This window comes from Megalopta genalis, chromosome 3 (assembly GCF_051020955.1).
Source record: "Megalopta genalis isolate 19385.01 chromosome 3, iyMegGena1_principal, whole genome shotgun sequence".
Classification (NCBI taxonomy): Eukaryota; Metazoa; Arthropoda; class Insecta; order Hymenoptera; family Halictidae; genus Megalopta; species Megalopta genalis.
The window spans coordinates 17,211,906-17,235,363 of record NC_135015.1 but is presented as its reverse complement, the minus strand read 5'-3'; the positions used below and the strand labels follow the sequence as shown (position 1 = coordinate 17,235,363).

The 23,458-nt window shown below is 51.7% G+C and overlaps 1 protein-coding gene across 18 annotated transcripts in view; it reads left to right on the top strand.

Moving 5' to 3' along the window:
• The window catches only part of bent (projectin protein bent), a 117,510-nt gene extending 94,052 nt beyond the window's left edge, over positions 1-23,458 (top strand). For 17 of the 18 annotated variants that reach the window (XM_076520218.1, XM_076520233.1, XM_076520220.1 and 14 more), the window contains 35 exons: positions 19-318; positions 933-1,235; positions 1,500-1,958; positions 2,035-2,157; positions 2,244-3,131; positions 3,888-4,190; positions 4,271-5,152; positions 5,338-5,919; positions 6,152-6,454; positions 6,559-6,943; positions 7,617-7,822; positions 7,910-8,370; positions 8,787-9,321; positions 9,410-9,604; positions 9,823-10,306; positions 10,380-10,632; positions 10,719-11,169; positions 11,578-11,862; positions 11,946-12,085; positions 12,145-12,408; positions 13,050-13,666; positions 13,817-16,141; positions 16,680-16,813; positions 16,893-17,100; positions 17,589-17,741; positions 17,803-18,029; positions 18,112-18,402; positions 18,485-18,856; positions 18,970-19,026; positions 20,560-20,732; positions 20,919-21,018; positions 21,101-21,400; positions 21,536-21,853; positions 21,936-22,049; positions 22,394-23,458. In XM_076520218.1, the coding sequence (XP_076376333.1) occupies positions 19-318; positions 933-1,235; positions 1,500-1,958; positions 2,035-2,157; positions 2,244-3,131; positions 3,888-4,190; positions 4,271-5,152; positions 5,338-5,919; positions 6,152-6,454; positions 6,559-6,943; positions 7,617-7,822; positions 7,910-8,370; positions 8,787-9,321; positions 9,410-9,604; positions 9,823-10,306; positions 10,380-10,632; positions 10,719-11,169; positions 11,578-11,862; positions 11,946-12,085; positions 12,145-12,408; positions 13,050-13,666; positions 13,817-16,141; positions 16,680-16,813; positions 16,893-17,100; positions 17,589-17,741; positions 17,803-18,029; positions 18,112-18,402; positions 18,485-18,856; positions 18,970-19,026; positions 20,560-20,732; positions 20,919-21,018; positions 21,101-21,400; positions 21,536-21,853; positions 21,936-22,049; positions 22,394-22,596 (13,394 nt within the window). In that variant the 3' untranslated portion in view covers positions 22,597-23,458. The remainder of the gene's footprint in view (positions 1-18; positions 319-932; positions 1,236-1,499; positions 1,959-2,034; positions 2,158-2,243; positions 3,132-3,887; positions 4,191-4,270; positions 5,153-5,337; positions 5,920-6,151; positions 6,455-6,558; positions 6,944-7,616; positions 7,823-7,909; positions 8,371-8,786; positions 9,322-9,409; positions 9,605-9,822; positions 10,307-10,379; positions 10,633-10,718; positions 11,170-11,577; positions 11,863-11,945; positions 12,086-12,144; positions 12,409-13,049; positions 13,667-13,816; positions 16,142-16,679; positions 16,814-16,892; positions 17,101-17,588; positions 17,742-17,802; positions 18,030-18,111; positions 18,403-18,484; positions 18,857-18,969; positions 19,027-20,559; positions 20,733-20,918; positions 21,019-21,100; positions 21,401-21,535; positions 21,854-21,935; positions 22,050-22,393) is intronic. The other variant, XM_076520217.1, reaches the window with a different exon arrangement.

Below are 23,458 nucleotides of genomic sequence, written 5' to 3'. Positions count from 1 at the left end.
CTAAACAATTATTTTCAGCGAAACCTGGCAAACCGGAGGGACCGCTGGAGGTGTCCGACATCCACAAGGAGGGATGCACGCTCAAGTGGAAGAAGCCGAAAGACGACGGCGGCGAACCGATCGAGGGATACCTCGTGGAGAAGTTCGATCCGGACACCGGTGTCTGGTTGCCTGTCGGCAAGACAATGGGTCCCGAGATGAAGGTAGAAGGACTGACGCCTGGACACGAGTACAAGTTCAGGGTGAAAGCGCTAAACAAGGAAGGAGAGTCGGAGCCGTTGGAGACTTTCGGCTCGATCGTCGCCAAAGATCCGTTCAGTACGTATCTGTCGCGAAAGAAGCGAACGCGTGGTCAGGAGGTCTTTTTAATTTCGCGGAATTCGATGATTTGCAGCTGGAAAAAATGTGGCTACGTTTCCCTGTACTATACATATACTATACTATACAATACTATATACTACTATACTAGCAGACTATAGACTACTATATAATAGATAATAGACTACTATTACTAGATTACTATTATAGACTACTATTACTATTACTAGATTAATATATAATAGACTACTATATAATGCTATACATATACTATACACTATATACTGTACAACAATAATACCTAATATCTATCTTGTAAAAAATTCTCAAAGTCATCATCAGATTACGGATCTTGATGCAAAATGAAAATTGTATTTGTGAATTGCAACAACCGGTTGTCAGATAGAAAGTTCTTTCTTTAACAATTTCAGTAACTTGAAAATAATGTAACGGTACTCTTTAATTCTTTTATTTCGTTTATTGTTTCAAAGATCTACTCATTTTTGTCACAAATGCATAAAACCCGCGGTCTAGTCATAATAATTAAATCGTCGGACTAAGAAGACCTCCCAAACCCTTCGTAAATGGTGTGTTTGATCGAACGACTCTTTCAGCTGTCCCAAGTCCTCCGGGAGCACCGGAGCCGGTCGACTGGACCGCGAACCAGGTGGAGCTGACCTGGAAGGAGCCGGTCAGCGACGGAGGATCGCCCATCACCGGGTACATCGTCGAAAAGAAAGACAAATACAGCACGATGTGGGAGAAAGCCGTGGAGATCGAGATACCGTCCACAAGAGCCATGGTCCATGGTCTGATCGAGGGCAACGATTACCTGTTCCGCGTGATCGCTGTGAACAAGGCTGGCCAATCGGAGCCTGGGGACTCCAGCAAGACGTTCACGGCGAAACCACGCTTCCGTAAGTATCCGGAAACGAAGAATCAATCGTCCCTAGAAGCACACGCGTACATAATGTATGGAGAAACAAATAGTTTCATTCTCGTCGTTGCTCGTGGCAAGGGTCCAAACGTTTCTCATTTCACCCTGTCCATTATCCCTGACACGAATACATTAGGAATAGTTAGCGGGCTGTTGGTTCCGACAATAGCGTAACAAACATTTTATAAATAATATTGGCACCTATCGGTCGATCAAGCTCACCTATAAATTCTCATTGTTTCAGTGGCACCCAAGATCGATCGACGCAATCTAAGGGACGTCACTCTGTCCGCCGGCTCTCTGTTGAGGTTCGACGCGAACGTGATCGGAGAACCGCCGCCACACATCGAGTGGCGATACGGAGCGATCCCGTTGCACTCGGACAGAAAAGTACAAATCGACAACTCGGAGTACAGCACCAAGTTCAGCATACGGCCGGTGTCGCGAGACGACAGCGGCGATTACACGGTCACGGCTCATAACACCTCGGGCAGAGACTCGGTCACGGTGCAGGTCACCGTCACGGACAAGCCGATGCCGCCGGAGGGACCGCTTCAGATCTCGGATGTCCACAAGGAGGGCTGCAAGCTGAAATGGAAGAGGCCGAAGGACGACGGCGGCACTCCGATCGAGTACTACCAGGTGGACAAAATGGACCCGGAGACCGGGTGCTGGGTGCCTTGCGGCAGATCCACCGAGCCAAGTAAGACCCTCTCTCTAAAAAAAAAAAACAGTGTTTAAGCGATAGAATGAAATTAATTCGACGGTATGTCCTTTAGACTTGGAGGTGAGTGGTCTGACACCGGGCAAAGAATACTTGTTCCGGGTCAGCGCGGTGAACGCCGAGGGAGAGTCCAAGCCTCTGGAGGCGGAGCAAGCCATTTTGGCCAAGAATCCGTTCGGTAAGTCTGTTAATCGCGAATTTTTATGTACCAACGAAATGAAGTAAAAAGTGTCAGGGTTGATTCGTTGCGTTTCGAACCTTCAGACGAGCCGGGCAAGCCAGGCGATCTCCGGGCAACCGACTGGGACAAGGATCACGTGGATCTCGCGTGGACACCGCCAACGAACGACGGCGGATCGCCCATCACCGGCTACGTCATCGAGAAGAAAGACAAATACGGCGAATGGGAGAAGGCGGTGGAAGTGCCTGCGGATGAGACGTCCGCCACCGTTCCCGACCTGATCGAAGGCCAGCCGTACGAGTTCCGCGTGCGCGCCGTAAACAAAGCCGGCCCTGGCGAGCCATCCGATCCGACGCCAACGATCATTGCGAAACCGCGAAACCTGGCGCCGAGGATCGACCGCACGAATCTGATCGAGGTTAAGATCAAGGCAGGTCAGAACTTCAGCTTCGACGTCAAGGTGACCGGCGAACCGCCGCCGACCACCAGGTGGAAGTTGAACGGCCGGGAGGTCAGGCCGACCGATCGCATCAAGGTCAAGCACCAGGACTACAACACCAGCCTGAGCGTCCGGATGGCCGTCAGAGAGGATTCCGGCAAATACGTCATCACCGCCGAGAACATAAACGGCGAGGACGAGGCTGTCGTGAAGGTGACGGTCCTGGACAGGCCGAGCCCGCCTCAGGGACCGCTCAGAGTATCCGACGTTCACGCGGAAGGATGCAAGCTGAATTGGAAACCGCCGGAGGACGACGGCGGGCAACCGGTGGAGAAGTACGTCGTCGAGAAGATGGACGAGGCTACCGGCCGATGGGTACCTGCCGGGGAAACCGACGGGCCCGAGACGTCCCTTCAAGTCGAAGGACTCACGCCTGGACACAAGTACAAGTTCAGAGTCCGGGCGGTCAACAAGCATGGAAAGTCGGAACCGCTGGCCTGCATGCAGACCGTCGAGGCGAAGAATCCATTCGGTGAGCGGACGCGCATTGTACAGTAATGTCTCTCCAATTGACGATCGGATTGTCCACAAAAATGGGCAATTTTGGAAGAGGAACGATTGTTGTCCTTGGACGATTGTTCGAGCCTTGTGGCTCGTTTTTTATGGTTATCGATTGTCAACAACTACAAAAACGAGCTGCAAGGCTCGAAGAATCATATCTCAAATTCCTAAATTGTTTATTTTTTGTGCACAATCTGAGCGTCATTTAGGGAGACATTACTTAGGGAAACGTTAGTTTTGAACGTGTATTGTACATACATGTGTACCTGTGTACACGCGTATTTTTAACATACACGTGCTTAGATCTGTGCAATTTCTAGTACACAAATTTGTATACATGTGTGCGCATGTATTAACCGTTTGAGTCCCAAGGGTTATTCAGAAAACACGGTCGAAAAGTGGCGAACTGCGTAATAGCGCTTATCTTAATTTATTACGAAGAGAACAAAGCGGTGCGATAGCGCTCGTCAACATTGTCAAACACAGCAAAAAGAAAAAAAATGTGAAAAGCTATGCGATGTATGTGCGTCACTAAAGTTTGATCGCGACACAAGATCTGAACAGCGCGGTCGCGCTGCTTGGGACTCGAACGGTTAAAAATTACACGAATACAATATATTCGTAATAATGTATTAATTACACTGTACACGCGCGAAATAGAGATCCCTAGTTTCGATCACGCTTGGCTATTGTCATCAGGATACTCATGATAGTTTCCTACTTGCAGACGAGCCAGGAAAGCCCGGAGTGCCGACAGTCAGCGACTACGACTCGGACTTCGTGGAACTTCAGTGGGACCGGCCGCACGAGGACGGTGGTTCTCCTATCACCGGCTACATCATAGAGAAACGCGACAAGTACAGCCCGACTTGGGAGAAATGCGCCGAAGTAGAAGGCGACGTGAATCGCGGAAAGGTGAACGATCTGATCGAGGGTACTCACTACGAGTTCCGCGTGAGGGCGGTCAACAAAGCCGGGCCTGGCGAACCATCGGACGCCTCCAAATCGCACCTGGCCCGTCCCAAGAATCGTAAGTACCGTCATCCTCCTCCACCCATTTCCCTGAAATCCACGCACACGGATTAATCGCGCGATATAATCCGTTCGCAGTTGCTCCGAGGATCGACAGGAAGTACATGTTGGACGTGAAGGTGAAGGCCGGCGGTTTCTACGACTTCGACGTGCCGGTGATCGGCGAGCCGCCTCCAACGAAGACGTGGACGCTGAAGGGCACGCCGGTGATCGGCGACGACCGCATCAAGATCGTGAACGAGGACTACAACACGAAGGTCCGAGTGATCGAGGCCAGGCGGTCCGACTCCGGCGTGTACACGCTGGAGGCAAAGAACGTGAACGGCCGGGACGCTGCCACGCTGAACGTGAACGTGCTGGACGTGCCAGCGCCGCCGGAAGGTCCTCTGAAGATCGAGAACGTGACCAAGAACGGATGCAACCTGAAGTGGCGACCGCCGAGAGACGACGGTGGCTCGGAGATCCAGTACTACCAGGTCGAGAAGATGGACACGGAGAACATGCGATGGGTGCCGGTGGCGGAGGCGAACACCACTTCCGCCCACGTCGACCACCTGATCGAGGGACACGACTATCAGTTCCGAGTCCGCGCCGTGAACAAGCAAGGAGAATCCATGCCGCTCACCGGCATGGACACCATCACTGCCAAAGACCCTTACGACAGGCCCGACAGACCTGGCGCGCCGGTCGCCACCGACTGGGACAAGGACCACGTCGACTTGGAATGGCCGCCTCCTAAGAAGGACGGCGGATCGCCCATCACCGGGTACATCATCGAGAAGAAGCCGCGATTCGGCTCCTGGGAGAAGGCCGTGGAGCTCGACGGCAGCAAGAACAGCGGCACGGTTCCTGATCTAGTCGAAGGAACGGAGTACGAGTTCAGGGTGATCGCCGTCAACAAGGGCGGCCTTAGCGAGCCTTCCGACGCCTCGTCGCCGATCATCGCCAAACCGCGCTTCCGTGAGTATAGCGACCGATGATGCGTGAAGTATTAGATTAGATCGAGTCATAAATAATTTCCGACGCAGCTAGGTGTATTTGCTTTCACTGAATAGATAAGGGTTAAAAATAAATAAACGGAAATTACTTACGATTCGTCCTAATAGAAAGACCATAGCAACTAACCGGAACATTTTTCACGACAGTCGCCCCAACGTTCGACCCGCACGCTCTAAGCGACCTGGTGGTCCGAGCCGGACAAAAGATCAGCTACGTCATTCCCATCCAAGCCTCTCCGAAACCCATGGCCAGCTGGACCCTGGAGGGATCCGTGATCATGGCGGACACCCGCCACGAGATGTACACCACCAACACGGAGACCACCTTCGAGATTCCGTTCTCCGTTCGCTCGGACACCGGTCGTTACGCGTTGACCCTGGTCAACGATCACGGAAAGTGCAGCTCCAGCGCAAGGGTCACGGTCCTGGACAGACCGTCGCCGCCGCAGAAGCCGCTCGAGATCAGCAACATCACCAAGGAAGGTTGCCACCTGGCTTGGGGTCATCCTCTGGACGACGGAGGCAGCCCCATCCTGCACTACATCATCGAGAAAATGGACTTGTCCCGTGGCACCTGGTCCGATGCCGGTATGAGCATGGTCCTGAGCCACGAAGTCGCTAGACTGACGCATCGCAAGGAGTATCTGTTCCGCGTGAAGGCCGTCAACACCATCGGCGAGTCCGATCCGCTCGAGGCGCCGAGAAGCATCGTGGCTAAGAACGAGTTTGGTTAGTTGATAGAGTCTTAACCGTATCTATCGGGAGCTGAGAGGATGTCAGTTGACCGGGATCGACTTTCGTTTATAGTAGGACCATCGAGGTCGAGTATCGTCGCGCTAATTTCATTGCCAACTGTAAAGATTCCCACTCGTTGTCTACGACCTCCCGGTTGACAACTTTTCCGCTCCCGATGTAGACCGCCACTCGCGTTTAGATCTCTAAGAACGTTCGACATGTTTAGATGAACCGGACGCTCCCGGAAGACCGCTGATTACCGATTGGGACAGAGACCACGTCGATCTGCAATGGCCGGCGCCTAGCAACGACGGTGGATCGCCGCTGACCGGATACATCATTCAGAAGAAGGAGAAGGGTTCGCCGTACTGGGTGAACGCTGTCCACGTTCCTCCGAAGCAGACCAATACCACCGTGCCTGATCTAACGGAGGGACAAGAGTACGAATTCCGTGTGATCGCGACGAACGCTGCCGGACAGTCGGAGCCGTCCGAGCCGAGCGACCTTGTCACCGCCAAACCGCGTCACCGTGAGTGTTCTACTAAAAAAACAAACGACCTCTACTTTAAAAAAAAACACCGAATTCTCTATGGAAGCAGCCGCTAATGGGATACTTTCCTCGAAATGTTTCAGTTGCCCCGAAGATCAAGACACCTCTGCAGGACATCCGCATCAAGGCCGGACTGATCTTCCACGTCGACATCGACTTCGTCGGCGAGCCAACGCCGGAAGTCTCTTGGACGGTCGGCGCCAACGACTTGCAGACCACCGACAGAACGACCGTCACCTCGATCGGCTACCACACCATCGTGCACACGGTGAACGCCAAGAGATCCGACTCCGGGCAGTATCACTTGTTGCTGAAGAACAGCAGCGGCATAGACGAAGGTAGCTTCCAGGTGATCGTCCTCGACAGACCGGGACCGCCGGAGGCGCCTCTCGAGTACGAGGAGATCACGAGCCAGTCGGTCACGCTATCCTGGAAGCCGCCGAAGGACAACGGTGGCAGCGAGATCACGTTAGTATAAATTGATGAATGAAGTCTTTATTTCAGTCTTTTGGCTTAGAAGCAGACGTCAGTCTTTTGTCTGGAACTTATCAGTATTTTCCGCGGAAGCACATTTCATTCTAGTCAACATTATCTGCTCACCGTTTTTTCTCCTCTTTGTCTCAAATATTTGAGATCGCTTTAGTACAACGATATTCTGATATATATTATTATATTATATATATTATATTACATATATATTATATAGTCTTATATAGTCTTATATAGTCTATATAGTTTATATAGTCTTATATAGTTTATATAGTCTTATATAGTCTTATATAGTCTATATAGTTTATATAGTCTTATATAGTCTATATAGTTTATATAGTCTTATGTAGTCTATATAGTTTATATAGTTTATATAGTCTTATATAGTCTTATATAGTCTATATAGTTTATATAGTCTTATATAGTCTTATATAGTCTTATATAGTCTATATAGTTTATATAGTCTTATATAGTCTTATATAGTCTTATATAGTCTATATAGTTTATATAGTCTTATATAGCCTTATATAGTCTTATATAGCCTTATATAGTCTTATATAGTCTATTATATAATCTTATATATATCAGAATAGTCTATATATAGTCTTCCGACATTCCGATCGCATCCTTAACAAAACGCTACCTTTTTCAGCGGGTACGTGATCGAAAAACGCGATCTGACCCACGGTGGCGGTTGGGTACCAGCGGTGACCCACGTCAATCCGAAGTTCAACCACGCCACCGTCCCAAGGCTGCTCGAAGGTACCACCTACGAGTTTAGAGTGTCCGCGGAGAACCTCCAGGGACGCTCCGATCCACTGACCACGGATCGCTCGATCGTCGCCAAGAACCAATTCGGTAATGCGCTCTGTTCTCTAAAGTTCTCGATTCTGTGAACTTCAGGCGCGAAGATCTCTGATTCTGAAACGATCAATTTTTGTACAGTCGCGCCCGGACAGCCCGGCAAGCCGGAACTGGTCGACGCCGACAAAGATCACATCAAGATCAAATGGACCGCGCCGATCAGCAACGGCGGTTCGAAGATCATCGGCTACGACGTCGAGCGCCGCGACAGAGCGACCGGCCGCTGGCTGAAGATGAACAAGGAGCCCGTCAGATACGCAGAGTTCTACGACGACCATGTGACCGAGGGCCACGCGTACGAGTACCGCGTGACCGCGATCAACGCCGCCGGATCCGGTAAACCGAGCGACACCTCCTCGGTGTTCATCGCTAAGCCGATGAAGGAGAAGCCGAAGCTGAACCTCGACGCGCTGATCGGACGCAAGATCAAGGTCCGAGCCGGAGAACCGATCAACATTAACATTCCGCTGAGCGGAGCTCCGACGCCCACGATCGAATGGACCAGGAACGCCAGGCCGATTCTCGAGACTCTGCGAATCTCGGTACGACCGAACGCTCCAAATCCAAGGCTAAATATTAGGTCGAGTCATAAGTAACTTCCGACGCAGCTAGGTAGAACCTAATTGTTCTTATCTATCCGCTATGAGTCATCGGGACAAACGAGTTTCTGCTTTCATTGGATAGATTAGGGTTCGAAATGAATATAATAAAAAAGGAAACAAGATAAATGTCTGATAAAAAAGCGGAAGTTATTATCTATGACTCGATCTAACAAATTTATCCCTGCGATTAGAACGTTTTATAATGTCGTTATCATTTATTTTTTCACATTATTTTTCATTATTTTATTTTTCACATTATTCACCTGAGTAGAAAACCTACGCATTCTAGTTTTCTCTCAGTTCACAGCTAACACGTTTCAAGCGCACATTTGTACACGGTGAACTTACGTTTTCAGACCGAGACGAAGAGCGACCGCACCAGCCTGTCGATCGAGAAATCGGTCCGCGACGACGGCGGCAACTACACTGTTTCGGCGACGAACGAATACGGCCGGGACTCGGCGGACATCGAGGTGATCGTTGTGGACAGGCCCGGACCACCTCAGGGCCCGCTGCAGTACACCGGCACCACCCAGGAGTCCGTGTCCCTGTCATGGAACAAGCCTCTGGACGACGGCGGTTCCGACATCACGAACTACATCGTCGAGGTGTCGGACTACGGTGTCGACAACTGGAGACAGACGCCTGGATACTGTCCCAGGACCAGCTACACTGCCAAGGGACTCACCGAGGGCAAGAAGTACATCTTCAGGGTCCGTGCCGAGAACATGTACGGCGTGTCGGAGCCGCTGGAAGGCAAGCCGGTGGTCGCGAAGAGCCCGTACGATCCTCCGGACGCGCCCAGCCAGCCGGAGATCCTCGGATACACTCCGAACAGCTGCAGCCTCTTCTGGAATCCACCGCTGAACACCGGTGGCAAACCTATCACAGGTCGGGAACCATCTATTTTCCGCTCATAGTGTTCGATTTTCACCCTCGAGGGGATCGTTTGATGTTCTAACCGTCCGTGATTCGTTAGGTTACTACGTGGAGAGGCGCGAGCGTGGCGGAGAATGGCTGAAGGTCAACAATTACCCGACTCCGAACACCACGTTCACGGTACAGGATCTCCACGAGGGATCCAAGTACGAGTTCAGGGTTATCGCGGTGAACGAGGCCGGCGCAGGCAAACCCAGCAAGCCTACCGAGCCGATCACCGCTGGACACCAGCGTTGTAAGTGTTAGAAACTAGCGTAGGATCTTGGGAGAGAAGAGGGAAGGCACACGGATTCGAACCCGGGCCTCTCGCTTCATAGCAGATCAATTTCCTCGCACGGGATCCTTCTGCTTTCCCAATTTCCATGTTCTTAGGGGGTCCTGATCCCCACACTAGTAAGACAGCGATGTCCCATCGATGAAGGAAATAGAGTAACCGAGTGTGTTCTTTGCCAGTGCGTCCCGATCCTCCCGATGCACCGAAGCCCGACAGGATCACCAAGGACTCGGTGACCCTGAGCTGGCGTCCTCCGCGCAGCGACGGCGGCTCCAAGATCAGAGGATACATTGTCCAGATCAAGCAGAGAGGACAGGACGAGTGGGACGAAGTGAACGGTGCCCTGATACCGACGAACGTCTACACGGTTCCGAAGCTGAAGGAGGGTGAGGAGTACCTGTTCAGAGTGATCGCCGTGAACGACGTCGGCAACAGCGACCCGAGCAAGGCGAGCAACCCTATTGTCATCGAGGAACAGCCGAACAAGCCGGTGATGGATCTGGGAGGAGTTCGCGACATCACCGTACGCGCCGGCGAAGACTTCTCCATTCACGTGCCCTACATCGGCTTCCCGAAACCCACTGCCACATGGTACGCCAACGACGTCGTCAAGGACGAGACCGACCATCGCGTGCACCAACAGCTGGCCGACGATTACGCCAGGTAATCGAGATATTATCAAGGTTATTACGGGAACGCGTCGACGTTCGGGATCTAATTCATTTCTCGTTTGCAGTTTGGTGGTGAAGAACTCGAAGCGATCCGACGGAGGAGTGTACAGACTCCAATTGCGCAACTCTTCGGGCTTCGACACGGCCACCTTGAACGTCAAGGTGCTCGACAGACCGAATCCGCCGGAGAACCTCCACGCCGACGAGTTCGGAGGAGACGCTCTGACCTTGTTCTGGAACCCGCCGAAGGACAACGGCGGCGCGGACATCACCAACTACGTCCTCGAGAAACGCGAGCCGAAGGGCACGTGGTCGAAGGTTCGTCAGAGCTACATTTGGCGTCTCGAAGTCGCGATACTATTGTAGTTGTCGAATCGTTTTTTTCACGGTTCCTTCATCGATAGGTGAGCAGCTACATCACAACACCGTTCGTTCGAGTCAGGAACCTGACGGTCGGAAGCACCTACGAGTTCCGCGTGATGGCCGAGAACCAGTACGGCACCTCGGATCCAGTGACCACGATGGACCCGATCAAGGCCAGGCATCCGTTCGATCCGCCTGGCGCGCCTGGCGCGCCGAGAGGCGTCGAGACTTCGGAGGACAGCATCACGATCACCTGGACCAAGCCTCGTCACGACGGAGGCTCCCCGATCCTTGGCTACGTGATAGAGAAGCGGTTGTTGAGCGAGGACAAGTGGACGAAGGCCACGCCGTCCCTCGTTCACGAGACCACCTACAGGGTGACCGGGCTGATCGAGAACCACGACTACGAGTTCCGCGTGGCAGCAGAAAATGCTGCCGGTCGCGGACCGTACAGCTCGAACTCCGAAGTGATCAGAGCCAGCGCGCCACCATGTAGGTCTTAATTATTATTATTTAGGGCTTAATTTGTAAAGGGTGTGCCAAAGTTACGTTTCTCCCGGGAAATTAGGGATTCCTGAGTTTATTCGAAGTGCAACTTTTCCCTTGGCGAAAATGTAATTCACAGTTTCGTTTACGAGTTGTTAAGGTTAAATTAAAACTGACCAATTAGAGGCGAGCTCGGCTCCGCCCAGTTCTGCTCGTTGGCTCGGCCGCCCAGCGCCAGCCGAGCTCTCCTCTCATTGGTCACTGTTGAGGATTGCATTTTTGCCGAGGAAAAAGTTACTTCAAACGACCTCAGGAGCCCCTTATTTCCTGGAAGTAACGTAATTTTGGGACACCCTGTATGCTCTTTGTCCGAGAGGTCGAAAGAACCCACGTTAACTATCCGACTATTTGCAGTCCCGCCGAGGATCACGTCCGACCTCAGCATCCGCGACATGACAGTGATCGCCGGAGAACCGTTCACGATCACGGTTCCGTACACGGCGAACCCGAAGCCGAGACCAAGCTGGTCGATCAACGGCGAAGAGGTTCTCACCGGGGACAGAATCAAGTTCGACACGACGGACGTCGCCTCGCAGTTCATCAACAAGAAGGCGAAACGATCCGACACAGGAAACTACACCATCTATCTGACGAACACAGTCGGCACGGACTCTGCTTCTTGCAAGGTCCTCGTTGTCGGTGAGTGTTGCTTGAAAAGAGCACGCGATCTTCCAAAAGTTCCATAAAAATCACGATCGATTTCACTTGGTTTTGCTTCGCAGACAAACCGTCCCCGCCTCAGGCGCCATTGGATATTTCGGACATCACACCGGAGACCTGCACGCTGTCCTGGAAACCGCCGTTCGACGACGGTGGCTCGCCCGTCACGAACTACGTCGTCGAGAAGTTCGATCCAGCTGGCGTAAGTTCACCTTTGACTTTGGTCATGTTAACGGTGCTGACCGGGTGACGTGATTTCAGTACTGGGTGAAGCTGAGCAGCTTCGTCAGAAACACCCACTACGACGTGATCGGTCTGGAACCGAATCGCCAGTACAACTTCCGCATACGCGCCGAGAACCAGTACGGAGTTTCGGAACCGCTCCAGGCGGATGAGCCCATCACCGCGAAGTTCCCGTTCACGGTGCCGGATGCGCCTGGACAGCCTCGTGTCATCGATTGGGACACCTCGAACGCGACCGTGGTCTGGACCCGACCGATCTCGGACGGCGGTTCCCGAGTACAGGTGCGTAGAATGTCCAATCCGGTTGGACTGCAACCCTGTGCTCATCTTTTTAAGTTTAATCACGCTTCAGCAGAGAAGGAAGAGACATGATATCAACGTTGCGTATAGGGTCCTTAAGAGACTCTTGATTCGCCAGAGCATTATTGGATAATGGAGTACTCATTATGAAGTATTCACTTGAATACTCCAATATTTCATCTCAAATTCAGAGAACTTCATCATATTCAAAAACTTGGAACTAATGGACATAATACTGGGTTCAATCGTGCGTTCTTTATTGTAAACACTGTTCACTCTTCTATCGATTTGCTCAATCGCCTACTACACTCTTTCAAACAGAATATAAGGCGGCCATCTTATTATATCCAACCTCTGTATCTTTTTCTGTCTTTTATTTTTATTTTTATTTGGCAATATTTTATAACTAATGAGTAACTTCCCCTATATTTTATATATTTATTATTTTATTATTATTATTTTATTATATATTATTTATATATTTATATATATAAAATATAAAAAGATTGCCAAATAAAAAGAAAAATAAAAGACAGAAAAAGATAGAGGTTGGATACAATAAATAAATCAATAAGACAGAGTCTCGATTTCAAAGAGCATCACGGTATCCGCTTCTTCTTCAGGGTTACAAGATCGAATTCCGCGACGTCGCGGACGACACCACTTGGCGCGTGGCGAACGACTACCTCGTCAAGGACACCACTTATATCTGCTACAATCTGCTGAGCGGGCACGAGTACGAGTTCCGAATCCGCGCGAAGAACGCTGCAGGATTCAGCAGACCGAGCCCACCGTCCGCGCCGTTCAAGCTGAAGAGCAAGTTCAACGTGCCGTCGCCGCCTGGCACACCGCAGGTGGTCAAGGTCGGCAAGAACTACGTGGACCTGAAGTGGGAGGCACCTGTGTCGGACGGCGGCAGCCGCATCACCGGCTACGTGATCGAGAAACGAGAAGTCGGCAGCGCTCTCTGGGCAAAGTGCAACGAGTACAACGTCACCGATACCGATTACACCGTGATGCATCTGATCGAGCGCGGCGACTACGAGTTCCGCATCTTCGCGGTGAACGCAGCCGGCAGATCCCAGCCGAGCTCCTGCACCACGCCCGTCAAGATCTGCGAGGTCGAGGGCGGCGAGAAGCCGGAGTTCGTCAGGACGTTGCCCGTCACCCAGAACATACCCCTCGGAAAGACCCTGGTCTTCGAGTGCGAGGCCACCGGGAAGCCTTTGCCCACCGCCAGGTCGGTATTCGCTTCGTATCAGGTCGTCCGATGAGTTCGTGTCGTTTGCTGTTCCCTTTTTCTTTTAGTATCCGTGGATAGATCATTTCGGGCGACCGAAGTATCAGACATCTCGACATCTTCGGACACTCTAACACCGTTGTTTTCCAGGTGGCTGAGAAACGGCAGAGAGATCACGTTGGGCGGCCGCTTCAGGACGGAGGCGTTCGACGGCATCTACAGATTGGTGATATCGGACGTGATGGACGCGGACGCCGGCGACTTCAGCTGCCAGGTGGCGAATCCGCTGGGCATCGCGACGACCACGTGCCGGCTGAAGATCGGCACGCCGCCACGCATCGAGCGCATGCCGGACGACCTGTACCTCGCCGAGGGCGACAACACGAAGATCAAGATCTACTACAGCGGCGACCAGCCGATGGACATCACCCTGAAGAAGGACAACCGCAAGGTGGTGGAGACGTCGCACGTCAAGTACACCGTGTTCGACGAGTATCTGATCATCTTCATCAAGGACATCGAGAAAGACGACGCGGGCGTCTACGACCTCTCGATCTCGAACGACAGCGGCAGCGTCAGCGGATCGTTCAACGTGTACATCACCGGGCTGCCGGGACCTCCGACCGGACCTCTGGACATCACGGACATCAACAAGCACACCTGCACGCTGTATTGGCATCCGCCGAAGGTGGACGGCGGTCTCCGCGTGACCCATTACATGGTGGAGCGTCGCGACGTCAGCCACACGCACTGGATCATCGTTTCCTCGTTCTGCAAGGACTGCTCGTTCATGGTGCAAGGACTGACGGAGGGCCAGGAGTACATGTTCCGCGTGATGGCGGTGAACGACAACGGAATGGGCCCGCCGTTGGAGGGCACGAGCCCCATCAAGGCCAAGGCGCCGTTCGATCCGCCGGGACCACCGGGAACGCCGAAGGTGACCGAGGTCGGCGGCGACTTCGTGAACCTCTCGTGGGAGAGGCCGGAGTCCGACGGCGGATCGAAGATCCAGGGCTACTGGATCGACAAACGCGAGGCGGGCAGCCAGACTTGGGTGCGCGTGAACGTGGCCATCTGCCTGCCCACGCAGATCAACATCTCGAACCTGATCGAGGGCAGACAGTACGAGTTCCGCGTGTTCGCGCAGAACGCCGCTGGCCTCGGCCCGGAGTCCAAGGCCTCGACCTCGGTGAAGATCACCGACCCGCAGGCGGCCAAGCCGCCCGAGATCATCCAGCCGCTGCACAAGGTGAACTGCGTGCAGAACCACAACGCGACGTTCACGTGCAAGATCATCGGCACCCCGAGGCCCACGATCACCTGGTTCAAGGGCGCCCGCGAGCTCGTCAGCGGATCCCGTTACCAGATCTACTCGGAGGGCGAGGTTCACAATCTCGTCATCCACGACGTGTTCGGCGAGGACGCGGACGAGTATTTCTGCCGCGCTGTGAACAAGTGCGGCGTGAAGTCGACGAAGGGCGAGCTGTTCATCAAGACGCCGCCGAAGCTGAACGTGCCGCCGAGGTTCAGGGACACCGCGTTCTTCGACAAGGGCGTGAACGTGGTGATCAAGATCCCGTTCACCGGCTACCCGAAGCCGAAGATCAGCTGGGTCAGAGAAGGGGAGACGATCGAGTCCGGCGGCCACTACACCGTCGACGTCAAGGAGAGGCACGCCGTGCTGACGATCATAGACGGCAGCCGAATCGACTCCGGCCCGTACCGCATCACCGCGGAGAACGACCTCGGACAGGACACCGCGATCATCAAGATCCAGATCAGCGACCGACCGGACCCGCCGCGGTTCCCGCAGATAGACAACGTCGGCCACGACTCGCTCGCGCTCACCTGGAAGCCGCCGGTCTGGGACGGCGGCAGCAACATCACGAACTACCTCGTCGAGAAACGGGAGCATCCGATGACCAGCTGGATCCGCGTCGGGAACACCAGGTTCTGCACGATGGCGGTGACAGGGCTGAGCGCCGGCCACCAGTACGACTTCAGGGTGTGCGCGGAGAACATCTACGGCAGGTCCGATCCCAGCGAGGTCACGCCGCTGATCACGACCAAGGGCATCGTCAAGAGGGAGTTCAAGCAGAAGGAGTACAAGGTGGACGCGGCCGGCAAGAAGATCCGCGGACGAAGCGACGAGAAACCGTCCGACTACGATCAGTTCGTCTTCGACGTCTACAGCAAATACGTGCCCCAGCCGGTTGAGGTCAAGCACTTCTCCGTCTACGACAGATACGACATCCTCGAGGAGATCGGCACCGGCGCGTTCGGCGTGGTACATCGGTGCCGCGAGAGAGCCACCGGCAACATATTCGCCGCCAAGTTCATACCCGTGTCGCACGCGATGGAGAAGGAGCTGATCAGGAAGGAGATCGACATCATGAACCAGCTCCACCACCCGAAACTGATCAACCTGCACGACGCCTTCGAGGACGACGACGAGATGGTCCTGATATTCGAGTTGTGAGTACCTAGACCGAACCACGGCAACGTTCTCGGCACCTCGTCTGTTTGATCGTTTTATTATATTAATGTACTTCTTGTTACTTATTAATTTATATATATATATTAATATTTATTTATCTTTATTAAGACTCGTTGGTCTTCGTATAAAGTTCGCTTGAGACGCGTGAAAATTGAAATCGATTGAAACTAAATACAGTAATGTCTCTCTAATTGGCGCTAAGATTGTTCACAAAAATGGACAATTTGGGAAGAGAAGATACGATTATACGATCCTTGCGGTTTATTGTTATAGTCATAAATTGTCCACAATTATAAAAACGAGCCGCAAGGCTCGAATAATCGTATCTCCTCCTCCCAAATTGTCCATTTTAGTGGACAATCTGAGCGTCAGTATGGGAGACATTACTGTACAATATTTCTGCTGCGGGTCCGAATGGACCCGGGCCCCGCAGTCCGAGTATTAAAACGGAACTTCGATTCGACGGATCCTATAGACTCTCGCTTTATCCGTAATCTCGGCCTTCTGTTTGTTCAGCTTGTCCGGCGGTGAACTCTTCGAGAGGATCACGGCGGAGGGATACACCATGTCCGAGGCCGAGGTGATCAACTACATGAGGCAGATCTGCGAGGGCGTTAAACACATGCACGAGAAGAACATCATACATTTGGGTAAGAAGTCTCCTCCGCGTGACACTCGCTGCAACGATCTCGTTAGTCACGTTGTCTAATCGTTGCATTCTCTCCGCAGACATCAAGCCCGAGAACATCATGTGCCAGATGCGCAATAGCACGAACGTGAAGCTGATCGACTTCGGCCTGGCCACGAAACTCGATCCCAACGAAGTGGTCAAGATCAGCACCGGCACAGCCGAGTTCGCTGCTCCTGAGATTGTCGAGCGCGAGCCGGTCGGCTTCTACACGGACATGTGGGCCTGCGGTGTATTGGCATACGTTCTGTAAGCTCGTCTTCTCTTCAGCGTCATCGAGAGGTCTCCTTCTAGCTCGACGCGTTGTCGAATCGAATCTCTCGCTATCTGTAACTGCGAAGAAAGACTGCAAATTTGTATGCATTTATGGCAAAACTGAGCAGTTGCAATTTAACACGGTAGAAGAGTTAAAAGAATTTAGAAGCGTCACTGTATTATTAATGATCTGCTGAAACGATTTAAAAAAGAGGAATCTTTATCTTCAGTTTCTATTTCTTGCATTTCATGCAGATAATTTTTATTTTGTATAAAAGCCCGCGGTTTGGCGATCGACATTATTTCAACAAATTTCGGTACCTTCCCGAAATGCCTGTTAATAAAGCTATCAACTTTGCGACTATAATACCTAATAATTTTTCTTGAAAAAATATCGAGAGATTGTTTTACAAGGACGTCGAACTAGGGAGACCCAGCTTCTCTCAGAGAGTATAAACGAAGCTAATTAAACGTGATTGCAGACTGAGCGGCCTCTCACCGTTCGCCGGTGACAACGACATCGAGACCCTGAAGAACGTCAAGGCTTGCGACTGGGACTTCGATGAAGAAGCGTTCCGCGACGTCTCGGAAGAGGGCAAGGACTTCATCAGACGGCTGCTCATCAAGAACAAGGAGTACGTTAATCGGATCGAGAACAGGATCGAACGATGTTCCTAACACTCCGTCGATTTTCAGGAAACGTATGACCGCCCACGAGTGCCTGTTGCATGCATGGTTGACCGGCGACCACAGCGACAGAACCAAAGCCATTTCGAGTAGCCGATACATGAAGTTCAGGGACAGGCTGCGTGCCAAATACGAGAACTGGGACAAGTACGTGCTCCCGATTGGCCGTCTGGCGGAGTACTCTTCCCTGAGGAAGCTGCTGGTCGAGAAGTACAAGATTTACGATTCTTGCTTCGGTAAGGGACGAAACGTTAAACTTCGTTTAAGAGTTATGTTATGAGTTATTACTGAGCTAATGTCCGTGAAAACGCTTTACAGACCGACGACAGGCTGCGCCGAGGTTCGTCATCAAGCCGACGAGCGCGTTCGCGTACGAAGGCCAGAGCGTGAAGTTCACTTGCCGCGTGATCGCGATCGCCGACCCGACTCTCACGTGGTTCCACAACAACCAGGAGCTGCGGCAGTCGGTCAAGTTCATGAAACGCTACCACGGCGAGGACTACACCTTCATCATCAACAGAGTGAAGCTCGAGGACAGAGGAGAGTACGTGATCAGGGCGGAGAATCATTACGGTTACAGAGAAGAAGTCGTCTTCCTGAACGTGCAGCGTAAGTTCCTCGTCCCCGCCTTAGCTTCCTTGTACGCCTGTTCGAGAACCAATCACGAAAAGGTCGCCGTTTTTCCCCGCAGCGCTGCCTAGAGAGATTCCGAAGTACAGGCCGGAACTGCACCCGGTGCGAAGGAGAGAACCGCTCGGCTACAACGTCTGGTTGGAGACGATCGAGTCGGCGCCGAGCTTCACGTTCTTGCTACGACCGCGCGTCATCCAGGTCAGGCAAACCTGCAAGCTGCTCTGCTGCTTGAGCGGCAACCCGCCGCCGACCGTGAAGTGGTACAAGGACAGGGACGAGCTCTCGAAGCATCATTACGCGATGACGCACGCGGACGGTGTCGTCACGATGGAGATCATCGATTGCAAGCCCGAGGACAGCGGAAAGTACCGTTGCGTTGCGACCAACAAGCATGGAAAGGACGAGACCACCTGCGTCGTCATCGTGGAAGGTACATGCGTCCACGACACCTATCGTATGCGGTATAGCGCCGAGCTATGGAAGTAGCGGGTGTACACGTAATCCGTGTGGTCACGACGAAACTCATCCAACATTTATTTGTAGGCACTGGAGAAACTGAGGAGCAAGTTAAATTAGCGCACGACCTCCTACATTCCGGAGGTAGAGTTCTACCCCTCTCACCTGCTATGCAATCCCCCATGATGTTTTGATGGTTACACGGTGTGACGTCTTAGCAATCTATCGCAGCCGATTTTTCGGTATTTTCTGTCGTTCGCGATTTGCCCTCGTAGAACCTTGGAAGGGTTGGGCCTTCCCGCGAAGCCCCGTGATTGGGCCCTTATGTGCACGAACGTTTCGAGCTAAAATTTTGCTGTTATTGTCATCATTGTTATTATTAGTATTGTTATTGCCGTTATCTTACCGCACTTTTTGATAAACAAACGGCAGACGGCCTCGACTGTCGAACGGTCGAATCAGGCCTCGAACTCCGGGTCCGGAAGAACCACGACGACGAGGATTAATCTGTCGCGATTGCTGGCACGTCACGCCGTAAATTGCAGAGAACAGTTTGCAGAATCGCGGTCCGCAATCTCCTCTTGTGCGTTTCGTTGTAAACCTTTGGGTTGATGGTGCACGTAAAATCTTCATAGACGAATGTGCGTTTCGTTCGTTCCGGGGACCAACTAATTTTCCGCAGCGGTTCGCCTCGTTTTGCCAATAACTCTGTGCCCCTGTCCGGATTAGGCGCATGCCGAGTAGCCGCATGGTTGGAGTTTCCCATCGACGAACCAGCTAGAAAGCGAACGCGAGCCATTCCACGTCGAGCCCCCGACGATTCGGCGCGCGATCACTGATCTTGTTTCGAACTTGCAGACCCGGTGTACCTTGGAAAATGAGCAGCGTGCCCCCGCCCCCGCCCCGCCCGGCTTTAGCCCACCCCCAGCCCGAGCAATCCGCAGGATACCGAACGTTAAAGCCTCCGAAAAACCGCGCGAAACGAACGGGCACGCCGACCTCTTCCGCTTTGGATATTCCCGTTTCACTCCTGCGAAATAACAATCGTAGTCGCTTTAAAGATGCAACGATGGCCCCGTCCAGGCATGAAACAAAGCTTCATTGTTACGCGAACATGTGACAAATATCATAAGAGAGAAATTTCGACATAAAATATAACGCTGTTTCTATCGCCCCCCGTGCTCCCATCCCCGCACGCTTTAATACACATGTGCTTGAAGAAAAAGTTCGTTGATGCTTTCCCCGAAAAATGTCAGTAAAACCAAAAAAAAAAAAGAAAAAAAACAGTAGAAACCAAAGAGCAAGAATGAACCTCGCGTACCTATTTTGCCTGCCCGACGCTGCGGATTTCCGAATTTGTTGCTTGTCGCCGCGACTCGAACCCCCGACGCTTGCTGTAAATAAAAATTGCAACCTACCGATGAAATCGACGATGATAAATATCCCGCGTAGTCGAGGCTAAACAATGTAACAGGCAGACGTGCGAAGAGTGCACGAAAACCTTTATGAAACTCTGAACCCCTTGTACGACCCTGACCCGCGACCTTGTCCCGTAGCAACGGAGACGAAGAAAATTTTCATACGCCCCGACGTGCAATGGCTCGAGCATGTTTTTTCGGAGTCCGGAGACGACTCTCGGGTCGACTATACCTGAAAATAATGCCGCTTCTTTCATAGATCGAAGATTCATCGAGCAACCGATCAAACCGGCGCCACCGCCGATCATAACGATCCACAAATCCGGCGGATACAGCGGCTACAGTTCCACCACCCAGCAGGGTTACTCTAGCAGTTCGAATTATAGTAGTTCCACCACTAAGCAGAATTCCACATCATCCTCGTCCTACAAAGTAATTACTCCGATCAATACAAGCGGTACACGATGTGTCAAACGATTCCCGGACATTTTCTGTAACCGATAGATCAAGGACGTAGCATAACTATCTTGTCAGGAATAATTTGACACGGTTTCGTATCTCGATAAGATTCGTGAATTAAGGGAACAAGCAATCGAATCATATCTTTTGTCGCTGCAGGCCACAGAGTCCAGCTCGGATAGACGAAGCGTGAAGAAGTACGGCCTCGACAGCACCGGCAGTCCATCTCGTTCCAGGACCAGCACGAAAGAATTGATCTGTAAGAGAACGCGTTGCTAATTCGATCCAGAAAACCGTAGGATGGTATAATCGACCGATTCTGCACGTTGACGCTTTCGTAGATCCACCGGACGACTCGATGAGAGCGCCATCGTTCACGAAAAAGCTGAGCGACCTGACCATCAACGACGGGGAGCAGCTCGAGCTGACCGCGAAGGTCGACGGCGACCCGGAGCCACAGGTCACCTGGACCAAGAACGGCAAGACGCTCAGCTCGTCCGGCATCATGGACCTGAAGTACAGGGCCGGTGTGGCCACCCTCGTGATCAACGAAGTCTTCCCTGAAGACGAGGGCGAGTACACTTGCCAGGCGACCAACAGTATGGGCACCGCGAACACCTCCTGCAAGTTGACCGTGAAAGGTGATTGTCCGCTCGTAAACAAAGCCGCGGATTGCGTTTGCGGACAAAGTAACTTCAAATGATCCGAGCAAACCCTTATTTCCCGGAAGCGCTATAATTTTGGAACACCCTCTGTAATCTTTATTTCTCGTCCAGCGAACGCGGACGCGGCCGCGAAGAAGAAGACCGACGACAAGCCCCCGCAGATCGTGGACCACCTGACCAGCATGTTCGTGAAGGACGGAGAAACCGTGCTCCTTAGCTGTCGAATAATCGGCGCGAAGAAGTTCGACGTGGTGTGGCTCCACAACAACAAGGAGATCAAGCCGGGCAAAGACTTCCAGTACAGCAACGAGGCGAACATCTACAAGCTGAACATTGCCGAGATCTTCCCCGAGGACTCCGGTACCTACACCTGCGAGGCGTTTAACGACGCGGGAGAGAGTTTCTCGTCGTGCACATTAAACGTACTTGGTACGCGATTCATCCCGATATACACGTTATTAACCGTCTGAGATTATTAGATACTAATTTCGAGTCTCTTGTTTATACGCAGTTCCAAACGAGGAACCGAAGAGCCCAGTCTTCACGACATTCCCGCAATCTGCAACGGTGAGCGAAGGCGAATCGGTTACGTTCACATGCAAGACTGAAACCGCGCCTTTGAAAGGTCAGTATTCCACGGTGTCCTTGAGTCAAATTCTTGCAGGTATGTCTCGTTGAAATCGACACTTTGAAGCGTTTTAAAAAAAACTGTCGGCGATGCAAATTTCATTTCTGAATTTGACATTCGCTGGAACGATTTCAGTGAGAAACTCTGCACGCGTACCGATTTCTCTCTGGTGATAATTAGACTGCAGATCTCTGTGGAAAAATTCTTACTCTCATATGCATGTTCACTCCGCATATTGTATTAGGCAGGAATGTATGGAGATCGGCAGTCGAGAGCGTAGATCGGTAATGAACGTGTATTTGCGGTTCGATTGATGGTCGTTTTGAATTTGTGTTGCACAGTAACGTGGTTGAAAGACGGAAAAGCGATCCCAGAATCTAGTAGCAGGTACCTCTTCAGTTCGGACGGCGACAAATCGTTCGAATTGCGTATCAAATCGTGCACGGCCAGCGACGTCGGCCAATACGTGGCCCGTGCGATCGGCAAGAAGGGCGAAACGAACGCGGCGTTCGCCTTGAACGTGACCAGCGCCAGCGAACAGTGATTACAACACGTTGAGGGATCGCTAAATACTGACAAGGTTTGGGTTAACATCCGATCAGTTTCGATCGACTGGTCCGATCTGTCTTTTCTATACCGATTTCTATGCTGTTGTCTTATGTATGTGCCTCTACCCGCGTCTACACGTGGTTCTAATTCGTCTGTTTTCAGCTTCTACAATGTTTAAACGAGAGAATAACGATCAGAGAAAAACATGTATAAACGGACTGTAAAAAATTTGCGACTTGCGAGCTGTCGCTCTCGATAGGTGGTATTTATAAGGTTCGTGTATAAAAGAGAAATTAGAGAGAACCATTATATCCGCAAAAGAAAAAAGGAAACCACAAACACACACCTACACACACGCATACACACACTTATTCTATATGTAAATTTTCATGGAACGCTGTATTTTCTTTTTGTGTGCTTATCATACTCGCAACAAATGGAACACAACTCGTGTCGCGTTGCACGGCGAAAGGTGGGAGAAGAACGAAGAAGAATCTGAATGATAATCGAGCAAGTACACGGATAGCACGCGCAAACTATACGTTAATTACGAGCTTTGCTGCATACACGAATTAGCATATTTTAAGTACACGATGATAAGGCATAACGACAGTAACGGAGTTGAAACGATGAATCGTCGCTGTGAATCTCGGCAGGATAGCCAGCCAGCATCCTCGACATCCAGCAGAACATCACATCGCATCTTGTCTTGCTGAGATTGTCAAGCACGATGCAATTAGTACTGTTGAAATATGTACGTTCTTATTCCATGTAATCATACGCACTGTCGTGTTATACTTGTTTGAAGACTGCTTCCGTTACAAAATTTACGATAAATAAAATATGATTCAAATATA